This window comes from Apteryx mantelli, chromosome 2, assembly GCF_036417845.1.
Source record: "Apteryx mantelli isolate bAptMan1 chromosome 2, bAptMan1.hap1, whole genome shotgun sequence".
Taxonomy (NCBI): Eukaryota; Metazoa; Chordata; class Aves; order Apterygiformes; family Apterygidae; genus Apteryx; species Apteryx mantelli.
Genome location: NC_089979.1, coordinates 94,953,652 through 94,970,402, shown reverse-complemented (window position 1 = coordinate 94,970,402; position 16,751 = coordinate 94,953,652). Strand labels below are relative to the sequence as shown.

At 41.4% G+C, this 16,751-nt stretch overlaps 1 protein-coding gene and 1 long non-coding RNA gene across 4 annotated transcripts in view; one reads left to right on the top strand and one right to left on the bottom strand.

Annotated features, from left to right (window-relative positions):
• Positions 1-14,981, top strand: part of EXOC3 (exocyst complex component 3) — a 33,832-nt gene extending 18,851 nt beyond the window's left edge. For all 3 annotated transcript variants that reach the window (XM_067291139.1, XM_067291138.1, XM_013957760.2), the window contains exons 8-13: positions 203-313; positions 991-1,141; positions 2,167-2,289; positions 6,073-6,234; positions 13,551-13,678; positions 14,090-14,981. In XM_067291139.1, coding sequence (XP_067147240.1) covers positions 203-313; positions 991-1,141; positions 2,167-2,289; positions 6,073-6,234; positions 13,551-13,678; positions 14,090-14,261 — 847 coding nt within the window. In that variant the 3' untranslated portion in view covers positions 14,262-14,981. The remainder of the gene's footprint in view (positions 1-202; positions 314-990; positions 1,142-2,166; positions 2,290-6,072; positions 6,235-13,550; positions 13,679-14,089) is intronic.
• LOC136991280 (uncharacterized) lies at positions 11,318-16,712 on the bottom strand. The gene is made up of 3 exons (XR_010883409.1): positions 16,614-16,712; positions 12,408-13,214; positions 11,318-11,414 (listed from the first exon to the last, which is right to left on the bottom strand). It is a non-coding gene; the product is annotated as an uncharacterized lncRNA (long non-coding RNA).
• Between the last annotated feature and the right edge of the window lie 39 nt (positions 16,713-16,751).

Here is a 16,751-nt window from a genome sequence, read left to right as displayed (position 1 = left end):
CTCCTTGGGCTCAGCTGCCTTTTAAAATGCTTTAGATAAAGGGATTGTACTCAGAGCAGAGAGACTAAATGCCACATGATTAACAAGGCCATTATAAAATACTTTTAAATACCTTTCAGATCATTATGGAGCATTTGGTCCTGCAGTATGTACTTGGTTATTACAGATTTCTATCTAATGCTATTCCTTGGATATGTTACAGGTACAAAGACGAAGCACAGTTATATAAAGAAGAGCATCTTAAAAATCGTCAGTATCCTCAATGCTATGTTCAATACATGGTTGCAGTCATCAACAACTGTCAAACCTTTAAGTAAGTCTGCACATTTTTTCAGTATTGTGGAAAAAATCAGTACTCTTATATAGCTCATAATACTACACCTGAGGACCTTTTCTTCTTTACCATACAAAGAGGGTTAGCTGACTAAACAAAGAAGGCAAGTTTAAATACATTAATGTTTTAGGAGACAGATACTGTGATTGTCATTGCTTTTGCCAAGCCAAACTGTTACCCATCACCTGATGCAAATCCACTTGCTGTTATTCTGAGAATTTCATTGCCAAGGAGAAACTTAACTTAAACTTTCAGAAGAATTTTAGTCCTTTCAGTTAGTTTGTCTGGGGCCTGCCGCTTCTCTTGCATTTGATCTCTCTCAGTTCCCCTTTAAAACAGGGTGTTTAAGATGGACAGAACTGGAGAAAAAGAAATCCTCATTGCTAATGTTTGAGTTCAGCAATCCAACCCCACGTTCAACTATTTCTCTGCAGCTGTTAGTTTGTTACCAACATAAAAGTAGTTTAATGTGATCACTGGAAGGTCAAGCTAGAGAGTGAATTAAAGCTTCCAAAGCAAGCAACGGAAGCTTTCCCTGTTGCAAAAATAAGACTATCTAGTATGTCTCTTTCTGTGCATGCAGTCAGGCAATTTAGTAGCAATGAAATTGTGCATCTGCTTCAGTGCATGATGAAAAGCCTTGTTATTTGTCACAGAGAATCTATAATCAGTCTGAAAAGAAAATACTTGAAAATTGAAATGGAAGATACATTGTCCAGCAGTCATACAAACATGGATGTGATTTTAGACATCATTGCCAAAGAAGGATGCTCTAGCCTGCTGGATGAAGTCTTCATGGATTTAGAGGTTGGATTTTTTTTCCATGTTTAAGAATAGAGTTGTATAGAATCACCCAAGAAAAAATGGGCTTTTCATAGTTAAAATAAATTGGGAGTGTAGGGAGGTACGGAGGGAAATTAGAGAAATGGGGGAGGGAGAAAAGTGCTTCAGGACTACTTAAATTTGTAATAGCATTTTGAACTTAACATACACCTAAACACCTCAAATGATGCACAGTAAGAAAGATGTGGGGACATTGTTTATCTTAAAACTTCTGGAAAGCTCTTCAGCAAGACCTTTATTTGTCATTAACTATATTCACTGATTATGGGGAAATGGTCCATCTACTTTAATAACTGTCCTTTGAAATTCATTAACTTCAAGCTTCATGTCACTATCAGCATACAACACAAACCAGAAGTACTTTATCTCTCTGCACTGGAGAGAGATAACTATTACTTAGAAGTCAAATCTTTGAGAATACTGGAATTATGCATTATGAAGTTCTGAAAAGGGAATCAAAGAGTAGAGGCTGCCAAGTTTGGAATAGGCACAGGAAGTTTCTGGGATCATCCCAAAGAGGAAAAACTGAATAGCTAGTAGCAGCTCAAGAGAGAGAGCATGAAGTTTCAGTATTTCAATGGTTTAAAGGTGCCTTGTGTTTAAACCAGTACACATCAGACCTTATGCTAATTTTGTCCTTGGCCTTAAATTTTTATTTAGGATGAGATATTTAAATAGAAAACTAAAGTATTTTGGAGAACTCATATAAAACAAACTCTCAGATTAGTGCAGTTGGTTTATATATACAATCAGTGTGTGTATTGGCACAGTACTCTGTGGGAGCTGTCATTTTGACAACCAATCAGATCTGTTGGAATGTGTAATAATATCATTTTTCTACACTAATTGCGTATTTCTTTTGAAGGAATGTAGTTCAGAAGTGTATGACATTTCAAATTGTCTGCAATTTTTTTGTAGTTGCGCTAAGATAGGGTGAAGAGTGTCCAAAACAAAAGTGTCCTGATCAATTTTCGTTGTTATCTTCTCAGCCACATCTCAATGAGCTGATGACAAAGAAGTGGTTGATGGGGTCTAATGCTGTGGGGACTATTTGTGTCACTGTAGAGGATTATTTCAATGACTTTGCAAAAATAAAAAAGCCCTATAAAAAGGTAGGTGCAAAACATTTTATGCTACTTGGAAAATGTATTCTGAATATCATGTTATTTTGGAATCTCTGAATATTTTATGGAATTCAGAATTGGAATATAGAAATCAGAGTTTTGAATTGACTCATTGATGGAAATGAAAAAATGTTCATAATGAGAATACTGCAAAAGTCTAAAACTTGCATTCCTCATCTGTTTTGATCAGCTACATGTAAAATTTTCAAAGAAAGATCAGAGTTGCAGGATTTAGTCCAGAAAATGTATTGGTATATACTAGATTGTATTCTTACCAACTTGTATTTTTCTGCTTCTCCTCAGAAGTTTGCAGATAGATAAAATTTGCTCTTCTGAAACTAGTACTGCTGGCCTGTAATTATTATTATTTTTTTAAATGCACATTCTGCAATTTCTAATTGTCCTATGTACAATAAGGTATAGTTAAATTGGCACCATAAGGTTTGGTAAATGCATACTCATGTTTAAAGAGCCATTACAGCACATAATATCACATGTTAGGTCTTTTTAATTTTCTCCTTTGTTCTGTCAAATGATTTCTGGATTTCTATTATTTGTTAATCTTTTATTATTATTACGGTTGTTTTTATCCTTTATTGAGTTAAATTCTGTTTTGTATAGTTAAGATAGCTAAAAGCTGTCTTAAATTATTCCCTAAGACTTAGGAAGTTAAGATGATCAGGATTCGGGGGAGGTGTCTGAACAAACTCTTATCAAGTCTGAAGCTTTTGAAAGACATGCTCTGAAAATCGTACATTTGTTCCTTCTTTCTTACCTTAACTTTTAAAAAGCTAGAAGGAACTGCTCCAAGTTCTTCCGATGAACTCTTAACCCCTTTACCTTCAGTATTTGCAGATCCTAGAGGTCTTGTTGTGTATGTGAATTACAGGTATATTCAGTCCAAAAAGAGTTAAATCAGTCCCAGAATAGTCCATAACTATGGCATGGAACACCCTTCTTTCCCAGGACAGTTTTGTTCCTGTGAGGTAAAAGTGCTTGGCATAGGTTTTTTTTCTATCATTAATATCAATTTCTAAGATCATATGCGTTTCATTTAGTGCTTATTGCCATCTTATTGGGAAGAAGGTAATGAACACATTTTTTGGCATTCATCATATCTTTTATTCCATTTTCTCCCAGCACGAAAAAATTTCTAACAGAAGACAACATGTTTCTGAGCTGGATGGGACATGCTTTTCTGATTTTGGTTGTTGTGGGACTTTTTTTTTCCTCCCCCCACAATTTATTTTAAAATATTCCTGGCTAACCCTGTTTTGAAAATCCAGTTTTAAAAGTCACATGAACAGAGCACCTGAGAAAATACAGTAGCCCGAAGGGTAGGCCATAATCTGGAATATGGAAGGTCTGGGTCTTACATTCATTCTGCTCTGCTGTTTTCCCATGTGCAAAGTGAATGCCCTGCCACGCTGGCTCTTCTTGAGTGTTCTTCTTCTCAGTTGTAGTACAGCTGTTCCTCTTTGTATACGTTAACTTTTCAGAGGAATGGGGCATACTTATCTGTCTCCCACAGTCTGTTTTGTGGAATTAACCTTCCTCTGTGTAATTGGCATAAATTCCACAAATGCAAGAGCTTCAGCTGAAAAGGCTGAGAAAGCAGCCCTGAACAACCTGTAAACCGAAGTTGCGTTTCTGCTCTATCGTGAGAGCAGGACTTAAATTCACATTTTCTACTTTGTGGCTGAGGGCTGTGACTTGCAATACTTCATAATCTGTTGTTTTCCCTTACCCCTCCTTCAGTCCCCCTAAAACCTTTCTCCAAAGTTTTGACTGAAACTGGAAGCACATGTTGATTGAAAATAAAGCTTGTCATGTACTACTGAAAATACTATAAAAGGTTTGTGACAACCTATTTTGTAGGGTTTCTCTTAATTGTAAGTAACTTTGCCACCGTGCTTAAGAAAAAATAACTGAAGTCTTGTGGGATTTAGGGACTCCCCTCACATTAGAGTTGAAGCCCCTAAGTTTTTTCAAACTTCAGCATTAGTTTTGCACCAATACCAGATGCTTAGGCACCAGTAGCAGCTATTCCCTATAAAAAGAGAAGCTGAGAACGGCAAAGCAGTCAAATGGAAGATCTGAGAAAGTGGGTGCTACTGGCTCTGCAGGTTCTGTTAGTCCATACTTTCCAGGTTTCTCAGCCAGACTTGACCCAGAGCACAGATAGTGCAGGCCAGGTTGGAGTGCTTTATACAATGAACTGGAGTCCTCCACTAGACACCTTTGTGATGGCTGGTCATTCATTGACCAGATATGAAAAGCAAGGCTTCAAGGCCAAACAAAGCCAGGTCATCTTAATTATTTAACATTTTAAGGTCATCTTAATTATTTTTAAGGTCATCTTAATTATTTCACAATTGTTCTTCTATAGTAGTCTTTGGATATGCTTGTGCTCCTCCAGAATAATTCAGATATGTTATCAGAGATATCTTGTTTTTGTTGTTTATCTCTTTCTGGTACTTGGCACATTCTTTTCATTAAGGAAGGACAGATTTTCATTTCCATTAGCATCACGAAAATCTAAAGCCACCCATAAAGTCTATAGGATTATCTTGGTGATCTTTGAAACCTGCTGCTTAAAATGTCCTCTAGTAGGAAGTACAGCTTTTTTTAGGAAACTGAAATTTTTCACTGGTATTATAACAAAAACGGTGTACTGCTGATGAAATGCAAATATAGGCATACCTCGTTTTATTGCGCTTTGCAGATACTGCGTTTTTTACAAATTGACGGTTTGCAGCAACCCTGCGTCGAGCAAGCCTATCGGCACCGTTTTCCCAACAGCATGCGCTCACTTCGTGTCTCTGTGTCACATTTTGGTAATTCTCGCAATATTTCCAACTTTTTCATTATTATTATTATATCTGTTATGGTGGTCTGTGATCAGTGATCTTTGATGTTACTATTGGAATTGTTTTGGGGTGCTAAGAACTGCACCCACATAAGGCGGCGAACTTAAATCAGTAAATGTTGCGTGTGTTCTGACTGCTCCACCGACCAGCCATTCACCCGTCTCTCTCCCTCTCCTCGGGCCTCCCTTTTCCCTGAGACACAACAATATTGAAATTAGGCCGCTTAATAACCCTACAGTGGCCTCTAAGGGTTCAAGTGAAAGGAAGAGTCGCACGTCTCACTTCAAATCAGAAGCTAGAAACGATTAGGCTTAGCGAGGAAGGCAAGTCGAAAGCTGAGACAGGCCGAAAGCTAGGCCTCTCGTGCCAAACAGCTAGCCAAGCTGTGAATGCAAAGGAAAAGGTCTTGAAGGAAATTAAAAGTGCTGCTTCATTGCTGTCTTATTCTAAGAAATTGCCACAGCCACCCCAGCCTTCAGCAAACACCACCCTGATCAGTAAGCAGCCATTAACATCGAGGCAAGACCTTCCATCAGCAAACAGATTACAAGTCACTGAAGGCTCAGATGATGGTTAGCATTCTTTAGCAATAAAGTATTTTTTAATTAAGGTATGTGCATTGTTTTTCTAGACATAATGCTATTGCACACTTTGAACAGACTTTACACTTACAGTATAAACATAACTTTTATATGCACTGGGAAACCAAAAAATTCATGTGACTCACTTTATTGTGGTGGTCTGGAACCAAACCCGCAATATCTCTGAGGTATGCCTGTACACATTTCAAAACCTAGTAAGTCCTCAAAGACTAAATATGATGGTGACATTTGTTAAATATAATAGTTACATTTGTATCACTGGCATAATCCACTACCATTTTTTTTTTTTTTTCTTTCAGACAATGACTATTGAGGCCCATCGGAGAGTGGTTGTAGAATACATCAGAGCAATCATGCTAAAACGTATATCTTTCAAGAATGCAGAAGAGAGAAAAGAAGGTGCAGAAAGAATGATCAAAGAAGCAGAACAGTTTAGATTTCTGTTTAAGAAACTTGCAGCTGTAAGTATTTGCTTCAGGTAATGCTGATTAACCTGATAATTTAGATTAAAACATGATTGTTTGTTGCTTGGGGAAAATGGCTAGACTTAGATGTCTCCAACATGTTGGGTGATTTGTGAATACAAAGGATGCCCAGCTGAGGCCATGGATAGAGTTTCTGAACACACAGATACCCATTGTTAAAGTTCCTAAGCACCTGTGTTTCTACTGGTATGTATTTATACAGCTCTCTGTAGTTCCTTCTAGTGGTCTCACAGAGAAAGGCACCCTGAAAGCTTAGCAGTAAGTGAAAGCAAAAAGCAATTATTTGGCAGTGGGAAAAATAATTGGGTGGGTTCTTTTCCTCGCTGGAGGAGAGGGATATTACATCAAACATATTTATTAGCTAAATATCAGGTAGTATGTATTATTTAGAATCATAAGACAAGTATGTTGACCTCATTTAAAGCAAAATTGAGAGCACAGCTAACAGAGGCAGTGAACAGACACAGCAGCTTGTGCAGAAAGGTGCAAGAAGGCACCTTCATTTCCAATCCCAGCAGTGTACGCTTCCTCAGGTATGGTCATGACACACCACAGAGTACATTCCCCAGTAGCTTTTGGAGTTGCTGCATCAGCTGTGTCAGAGGCTTGGACCCAGACGGACCCTCTGACAGCAGATGCAGCTCTACAGGTCTCAGGCTGCAGGGAGTGCTTGGGGCCTCTCCGGGAGGCCTGGGCTGACAGTCAGCTCTCCTGCAGAAGGTGTGCTGTTGATGACAAGTTGTGTTGTCAGGTAAGGGAGTTACAGGAGGAAGTCAGTAGGCTGCATAGCATCTGAGAGGATGATCAAGAGATAGACAGGGTATTCTTGGAGACCATACAACTCCAGGAGTCCCAACCCCCTACAGCAGTGGAGTTGCCGGAAGGCTCTGTGCCGTGTGAAATGGTAAATCATAACACTGTAGAAAAAGGCTGGAAACTGGTCAGTCCTCACAGGAGGAGAAAGGCTCCTACTCCTCCCGAAGACTTGCATTTGAGGAACAAGTTTAGTGCCCTCCAGGCTGAGGAGGAGCTGGGCGTGGCTTCAAGGGAAGCAACTGGGACAACAGACCCTGTGCCTTGTGCGAACACCCGGAAGAAGCAGCGAATGATTGCTGTGGGTGACTCCCTGCTGCAGGGGATGGAGGCACCTGTCTGCCGACCTGATCTTTTATCTAGAGAGGTTTGTTGCCTGCCAGGGGCTTGAATACGAGATGTCATACAAAGACTGCCAAGGCTTGTCCACACTTCAGACTATTATCCACTGCTGCTCTTCCACCTGGGCACTAATGATACCAAGGGCAAATTGGAAACCATCAAACAGGATTTCAGAGCTCTGGGGATGGTGGTCAAGGGTCTGGGAGCCCAGATCGTTTTCTCCTCAATCCTGCCAGTGAGGGGGATGGATGAGAGGAGGAGGAGATGGACTTATCCAAGTTAACAACTGGCTGCGCCGCTGGTGTTGACAACAGGGTTTTGGTTTCTACGACCGTGGGACCCTGTTTGAAGATCGACAACTGATGGGGAGAGATGGGATCCACCTCACTAAGCAGGGCACATGTGTCTTTGCCAACAGGTTGGCCAACCTGGTAAGGAGCGCTTTAAACTAGGAAAGATGGGAGAAGGGGAGAGTTACAGAGACAGGGTAGTCAGCAAAACTCCAGCGGGTGCATGCAGCTGGGGAAGGGCGCACAGGACGTGGCTATGGAGGATCCTCTTGTATCCCTCCTGGGAAACCTGCATGCTCTGTCACCTCTCTGAAATGTCTGTACACCGATGCACGCGGCATGGGGAATAAACAGGAAGAATTAGAGATCTGTGTGCAGTCGCAGGGCCATGATCTCATTGCAGTTACAGAGGCATGGCAGGATAGCTCGCATGACTGGAATGCTGTCATGGATGGCTACATTCTTTTTAGGAAAGACAGGCCGGGAAGGTGAGGTGGTAGAGTTGCTCTTTATGAGAGCACCTGGAATGTATTGAGCTGTGCCTAGGGATGGATGAAGAGCGATCTACAGACAGCTGGAAGTAGCCTCACGATCGCAGGCCCTGGTTCTCATGGGGGACTTCAGCCATTCTGCTATCTGCTGGAAAGACAACACAGCTAGGCACAAACAGTCCCGGAGGTTCCAGCAGAGCATTGATGACAACTTTTTGACAAAGGTGGTGGAGGAGCCAATGAGGAGAGGTGTGCTGCTGGACCTTGTACTAACAAAGAAGGACTGGTGGAAGATGTGAAGGTTGGGGGCAGCCTTGGCTGCAGTGACCATGAGATGGTGGAGTTCAGGATCCTGCAAGGAGGCGGCAGGGCACTAAGTAGGATCGCAACCCTGGACTTCAGGAGAGCAAACTTGGGCCTCCTCAGGGACCTACTTGGAGGAATCCCATGGGTTAGGGCCCTAGAAGGAAGGGGGATCCAAGAGAGCTGGTTAATATTCAAGGATCACTTCGTCCAAACTCAAGATTGGTGCATCCCTATGAGTAGGAAGTCAAGCAAAGGAGGTAGGAGACCTGCATGGATGAGCAAGGAGCTCCTGGCAAAACTCAAACAGAAGAAGAAAGTATACAGAAAGTGGAAAGGGGATCAGGCCTCTTGGGAGGAATATAGGAACATTGCCAGAGTATGCAGGGATGCGACGAGGAAAGCTAAGGCCCGTTTGGAATTAAATCTGGTGAGAGATGTCAAGGACAGCAAGAAGGGCTTCTTCAAATACATCAGTAGCAAGAGGAAGACTAGGGAAAATGTGGGCCCTTTGCTGAATGGGGTGGGTGCCCTGGTGACGAAGGCTGCAGAGAAGGCAGAGTTACTGAATGCCTTCTTTGCTTCAGTCTTTACTGCTCAGGCCAGCCCTCAGGAACCCCAGACCCTGGAGGCAAGAGAGAAAGTCTGGAGGAAGGAAGACTTTCCCTTGGTGGAGGAGGATTGGGTTAGAGATCATTTAAGCAAACTTGACACCCACAAATCCATGGGCCCCGATGGGATGCACCACGAGTGCTGAGGGAGCTGCCGGACGTTATTGCTAGGCCACTCTCCATCATCTTTGAAAGGTCATGGAGAACAGGAGAGGTGCCTGAAGACTGGTAGAAAGCCAATGTCACCCCAGTCTTCAAAAAGGGCAAGAAGGAGGACCCAGGAAACTACAGGCCAGTCAGCCTCACCTCCATCCCTGGAAAGGTAATGGGGCAGCTCATTGTGGAGGCCATCTCCAAGCATGTGGAGGAAAAGAAGGTGATCAGGAGTAGTCAGCATGGCTTCACCAGGGGAAATCATGCTTAACCAATCTGATAGCCTTCTCTGATGGAAGGACTGGCTGGGTAGATGAGGGGAGAGCAGTGGACGTTGTCTACCTAGACTTCAGCAAGGCTTTCGACACTGTCTCCCATAACATCCTCATAGACAAGCTCAGCAAGTGTGGGTTAGATGAGTGGACAGTGAGGTGGGTTGAGAACTGGCTGAATGGCAGAGCTCAGAGAGTTGTGATCAGCGGTGCAGAGTCTAGTTGGAGGCCTGTAGCTAGCGGTGTCCCCCAGGGGTCAGTCCTGGGTCCAGTCTTGTTCAACTTCTTCATCAGTGACCTGGATGAAGGGACAGAGTGCACCCTCAGCAAGTTTGCTGATGATCCAAAACTGGGAGGAGTGGCTGATACACCAGAGGGCTGTGCTGCCTTTCAGAGAGACCTGGACAGGCTGGAGAGGTGGGCGGAGAGGAACCTCATGAAGTTCAACAAAGGCAAGTGCAGGGTCCTGCACCTAGGGAGGAATAACCCCATGCACCAGTACAGGTTGGGGGTTGAGCTGCTGGAAAGCAGCTCTGCGGAGAAGGACCTGGGAGTGCTGGTGGACACGAAGTTAAGCATGAGGCAGCAATGTGCCCTTGTGGCCAAGAAGGCCAATGGTATCCTGGGGTGCATCAGGAAGAGTGTTGCCAGCAGGTCGAGGGAGGTGATTCTCCCCCTCTACTCAGCCCTGGTGAGGCCACCCCTGGAGTACTTGTCACGGGTGCAAAGGGGGGGAGGAAGGTTATTGGTTATTGGCAGTTTATTATTATTATCTCTGGGTTTATTGCAAACAGATTTATTGAAGATGGCCATACAGTGTAGTCATAGCAAGCAAATATTACTGCACATTTGTTAGTGCCCGAGTCTCAGTTTCTTACCACTCCAACGGTTTCTTGTCGGAGGTTCTCTTAACTCCAGGAGAGTAACCTTGAGAGGCATCCCAACTCAAGGGGAGATTCACTGCCATGCAGCCCGCTGCCATGCAGCCCGCTGCCATGCAGGAGTTCAGTGGGCTCTAGGCTGCAGCACTATTTATGGGCACGGAGTTTGACTCATGGACATACAATATTTGGTGTGGAGATATACCTTTTTTGCTGATCTCATGCTGTGTTGGGGAAAATATACATTTTTGCTGACCTCATGCCCATTTCTGGCCTCACCAGTTGCAACCAGTATCGCCTAGTTCCTCCTGGTCAGCCCTGGGTGCTGTTAGTTATTTGCGGTCAGCTGGGGCCTGAGATAAGGTGTTTGTGTGTGGGGGGGGGTGGATAGTTGTGCTCCACCGCACTTTGGGCCTGGGGGGGGGGGGCAGGTAGTTGCGCTCTGCCACGCTTTGGGCCCGAGATGTGTAGGGGGGTAGTTGCGTTCCGCTACAGTACTGTGTCCAGTTCTGGACTCCCCAGTACAAGAGAGATGTGGCACTACTGGAGCAAGTTCAGCGAAGGGCTTCTAAGATGATTAGGGGACTGGAGCATCTCTCTTATGAGGAAAGGCTGAGAGAGCTGGGCTTGTTTAGCCTGAAGAAGAGAAGACTGAGGGCGGGGGAATCTTATTAACGTGTACAAGTATCTTAAGTGAGGGTGTCAAGAGGATGGGGCCAGACTTTTTTCAGTGGTGCCCAGCGACAGGACAAGAGGCAACGGGCACAAACTGAAACACAGGAAGTTCCATCTGAATATGAGGAAAAACTTCTTCACTGTAAGGGTGACAGAGCACTGGAACAGGTTGCCCGGAGAGGTTGTGGAGTCTCCTTCTCTGGAGATATTCAAAACCCGCCTGGACGCGATCCTGTACAGTGTGCTCTAGGTGACCCTGCTTGATCAGGGGAGTTGGACTAGATGATCTGCAGAGGTCCCTTCCAACCTCAACCATTCTGTGATTCTGTGAAAATAGAAATACGAAAAGGCAGACCCAAAAGAGGGGTTTGAGAAGCAACTTACGAAATATGCTTAAAATCATAATAGTGTGGGGTTTTTTTTAACTACATAAGGAGCAGGAAAGCCAGTATGGATCAAAAAAAGGAAAAGAGTGCAGAGAAAGATAAAGCCAGAAAAACTGGGGTGTGGGGTGCGGTTTTCATGTCTGCTCACTGTGGAAGATGTTGGGGCAGCTCCTATATCAGAATCCTTCATTATGGAGGATTCTTTGTAAGAACTGTTTCAGATTAAGGCATTGATAAAAGAGATTATGGAATAAATAGACAAAATGAACAGTATCAGATTGCCAGGACCAGGTGATGTGGAACTCAGAGTGCTAAAATAGTTCAGAGAATATCCAGAATATCTATTTAGTAGATATTGCAGTTTAGCTGATCTGTTGTTGAAAGCTGCCTTGGTAGCCAGATGACTGGAAGGAAGCTAATGCAGGGCCAACTTTTACATAAAGTTTCAGGAAAGATCTGGCTTACACATCAAGCCCTAATGTTTATGCTAGCGAATTAGTAAAAGTTAAAGGCTAGAATGCATGGACATGTGGATAAATATGACATGTTGCTTATAAGTTATGACTTTTCTTACTGATATTCTGAGGGTAAGTCTGCAGATAAGGAAGAACCAGTTGATTGTCTACAGGGACTTCTTTGAGGCTTTTGACAGGTTACTGCACCAAAATCTTTACAAAAGAATTTAAATAGCTGTGGAATCAGAGGGAATATCCTCACACGTATAAGTAACTGATTGAAAGATGGAAAGTGAAGGGTGGGAGGATCAGTTTCACATTGGAGGGAGATCACCAGTGAAGTCTGAAAAGGGATTTTTGATGCATAAGTTATCTAAATTGCATGGTTCCTGAGCTGGCAGGGTACAAGAGCCAGTTGAAAAACTTAAGGTCTAATGAAACAGCAGGGAAACAGCAGATGAACATGCATCAACTTACAGTTCTAACTTCACAAAAATGATGAGATCTGAGTTGACTGTTACCGCTCAAGAATAAGATCATAGAATTCAAAGATGTCAGCTTAATGCCTCACACCACTCAAAAAAGCAGATGATGTCTGGAAAGAAATAAAAACAAAAATAGTAAACATTATGCCCCTATAGAAATCTGTAATACATATGCATCTTTTGTGCAGTAAGGTGACAATGATTAAAAGGTTGTTTGAGGAACAGATAAATACATTACAATCCTTCAGTCAGATGAAGGTGACTGTGAGAGAAGGAAATGTGGCAGAGGTCTCTTGCAGCATGAGCAGCATAGAGATGGTGAATAATGATTCAGTTCTTTTACCAGAGAGATGGTGACCAAATAGGCATCAAATGAAATTAGCCAGTGGCAATTCCAAATAAAAAATAAAATAAAATAAAGACGATGACTGTGGTTCTTTCCACAGTGTGTAGCTGTGGGAGTTTGAACTACAGAACATTATAGATGCCAAAAATTTACAAGGGTTCAAAAAGCAATTGGACAAATTCAGGGAAGAAAGTCCACTGCAGCCTATAAACTACAAATGATTACCTCTAGCTCATGGATTTCCCAGGCTGCAAATTGGTGGAGGCTGCGAGAGTCTTTTGAAAAAGTATTCCTCTGTTTCTGCCCTGTTTTTATGTTCTTTTTCTAGGCATTTGCTGTTAGTCATCATACACTGCTGCTGTTGATCATATAGGTACTGGGCTAGGCAGATCTTTCATCTGACCTGTTACAGCTCTTCTTATGGAGTAAACAAAAGATATACTATGCATGTACCTAAGAAAAGAGAATATATTGGTCAGGTCTGTTCAGCTAAAGTTGTAATTGTCAGTTAAATAAATGTCTTTACTGAAGATGCAACTTAGTTGAAATAAAATTGTGGGCCGAACTGGGTAGATAATTTGAAACAGAAGAGGGAAGAGGCCTATTAGTGACAACTCACAACTATTTTGTTTTCTTAATGTCAGAAAATTAAGCTGTTTGGGGAATTAAACAGCATTGTAAGACAAAACACTGATTAAAGGATTGTCTGTAGATTTGGGCAGGGGTTGCTTTTGGGTTTTTTTGTTAGTTTTTTGTTTGTTTGTTTGTTTTTTACTTTTCATCTTGCAGGGATCTGGAGAAGACACTGAAGGACTCTGTGGCATCATTGAAGCCATTGCAGAAGTTATCAAACTAACTGATCCTTCACTACTCTATCTGGAAGTTTCAACTTTAGTCAGTAAATACCCAGATATCAGGTAATTCTCTTCTCAAAGTTAAGTATATATATATAAAAATCATTGTTTTAAAATTTAGCCAGAGACTACAATGTAGCTATATGTAAATATTTTCATATTATTCATATTTTAGAATGTAATCATTTTCTTATCATAAGTGATGCTAATAGAGAATGTATATGTTCTGAACTAGCATGTGCATCACAATGGTGTTTTATATTGAGCTGGAAAAGCTAGTTCTGAGTGACTGGAAATCTGATTAAGTACTTGAGGTATTAAAAGTACTTCTAATATTAGAAGTATTAGAATACTAGAAGTGTTAGAAGTACACACTGAAACTGAAGGACTGTGAACTAAAAGTGATATTTTTGACAAAATATTGCTTCTACAAAGCTTCTTACTAAAGCCAGTTTTACCATTTTCCTTTGGCAGGGATGACCATATTGCAGCTTTGCTCACAGTGAGAGGAGATGCCAGCAGAGATATGAAGCAGACTATCATTGAGACTTTGGACCAAGGTCCAAGCCAACCAAATCCAAACTACGTGCCAATTTTTAAAGAAATTGCAGTTCCCACTCTAACCGTGCCAAAACTTCTTAAGTAATTGACAGATCTGTGGTTTTGTCATTACTGGTCTGGGATCAACAAGTTTGAAATATTTGAGGGCAAGTTTGGCAATGCTTTTTCAAGTAAAGTTCAATACTGATACTAGCTAGGTATGTTTCTAAGGACTTTTTCATATGGGGAGACATGATCAGATTTCTGAAAGAAAATGGAGTTAAAGATCAGTCAAACTTGTTTGAAGAATGAAGGTTCTAATGGCCAGAGTGCTTTTTATTGACCCATCTTTTAGAGCCATGTTTGCCATTAGCAAATATATTTTTCCTCATGGAATATGTCTGCACTGTACAGTGCAATGCTGTATAAAGATATTTATACTGAAAATAACAGAGCTGAATTAGTCCTTAATGCAGAGTAAGTAGACCTGGATATACTAACATACATTGCTTACAATACCTAAGCTGACTCTATTAAGCACTATCTCTATATGGCACTGCACTGGGCATATATTAACATCCTCAATTCACTTTCACATTGTACTTTGTGTATGTATTTACTCTGATGTAAAATAGTTTATTTCAGAAAATGTAATTATAAAATCAGTTCCCTGGCTAAGGGATTGAACAAAATTGCTAGCATGCAATTTGATTATAAAGTGAATAAACAAATAATTAAAAAAGATACTTGGGGTACAAAAATAATTTTTCATCGATTCACTAAAAACAGCACATAAAGCACCACCAATTCAATAAAATGTTGAAACCATTGCTACCTTCAGCAGTGTATTCTTTACATCCTTATAGAATTACAATAGATCTCAGTCTTTGTTGTTGTTGTTTTTTTTCTCCTCTCCAGTTCTTTGAAGTGTAGAGCAGCTTAGATGAAATGTGTGAATACTGCTTGGATTTAAGTTTTCTGGAAACTCAAGATATTTTTGCATTTCCACAGTATTTTCAGATTAATGCTTAAAGTTAATTTCTTGTATTATATGTCTAATTATAAGATATGACTAGAAAATTGCTAAATTAAAATGTTTTTGATGAAGGACAGAATGAAGGCATTGCCTATGAGTACCTGAACAGAGGTACTCTCAGAGACAAGTACAAAGGAGGCACAAGCCTACTTTGTACTAATTGATGTTCTGGAGTTCACATATTAACTTGGGCTGAGCCTGTGAACACACAGACCCCTCACTCTACCCAGAAGAGATGCATGTAATATCATCAGTTGGGACAAAGGGTTTTTTTGTTTTTGTTTTTGTTTTTTTTTCCATTGACTTTTCCATTGAATGTGTCCCAGAGGACCAGAATGGTTCAGTAGCCTGTCACACCACAGCGTATATCCTGTAAAGCCTGGAAGTACTCCAGGTGCTGTGAATCCTAATACTGTACCTAGGAATTGCAGGTACTGGGAGGGGAATGGATTTTTAGATGGTCAGTCTTTGGCCTGGTGAGTTAAGAACTATTGAGATAATATTGACTAATTTTGCTTGCATTTCAATGTCAATCCCATGACTTTTGAGATGTACCTGAAATTCTTGTCCTGTGTGACTGATCTTCAGTATGTCCAAGGGAATCAATTAACCTGTTCTTTTTTTCTCCATAAATTGCATGATGCTTCTGCAGAAGTAACCCTGTACAGCTTGAATGTTAGAATTGTGCTATTTTTCCCCAAAGATAAACCAATTCCCTTGAGTGGAGACCCCTTAGTTTCTCCCTGTCTAGAACAGAAAGATCAAAGGGACTGCTAATGCCCTCAGAGACTCAAAGTCTCATGATGCATATTATGTAAAGGAATGCTATTAAATTGTGAATGTAGACCCTCTGCATCCTGCCAGTGCCTTCTCAACTAAAGCTCAAGCAACAGGTGCCTTTGTGCAATGGTTCCAACATGGTCTGCAGAGTATTGCTACCCTGATTTCCATTCATATCTTCCTTAGGTGTTACGCTCTTGATAGAGCTTTCTGAAGGAGCAATGCTGCATTTGGCAAGGCTCTGCTCAATTAGAGTCTCTGAGGTCCCTCTGTCAGAGGCTCTCAGCAGAGTACTCCATGGAATCACCTGTAGTGTGAAAGTACATTGAGACAGTCATTCAAATGATAGAATTTATTAACCTGTTCCATCCTTAAGATCTGTTGTCCTCACAGATTTCTTGCACACTTGCAACCATTTCTCTTTTCCTTCTGCCTCAAAATACAAGTATTGCAGCTGGACTTTTTTTTTTTTTTTTTGTATACTGCATCTTTAAGAACACTAAGATGTCTTTTCAATTTTTAATTTTCCTGTGTCCACTGGATTGGATAACTGACCATGCTTGGTGTAGAAGCTAGGAAAACTTTCCCTCCTAAACCCCCTGGAGCTTTAATGCTATCAGGAAAATAGAAAGAGCTACTAACCATGTCTGTTAACACAGAAGGGAAGTTTTGTGTATTTTCTCCTTAGGACTTTTCACAAAAGGATTTGCTTCTACCATGATCACGTAAGAGCAGCTGAAAGTGTGGAAGAAAAAGATAATCTTCAAAGTTTTGCTTTGG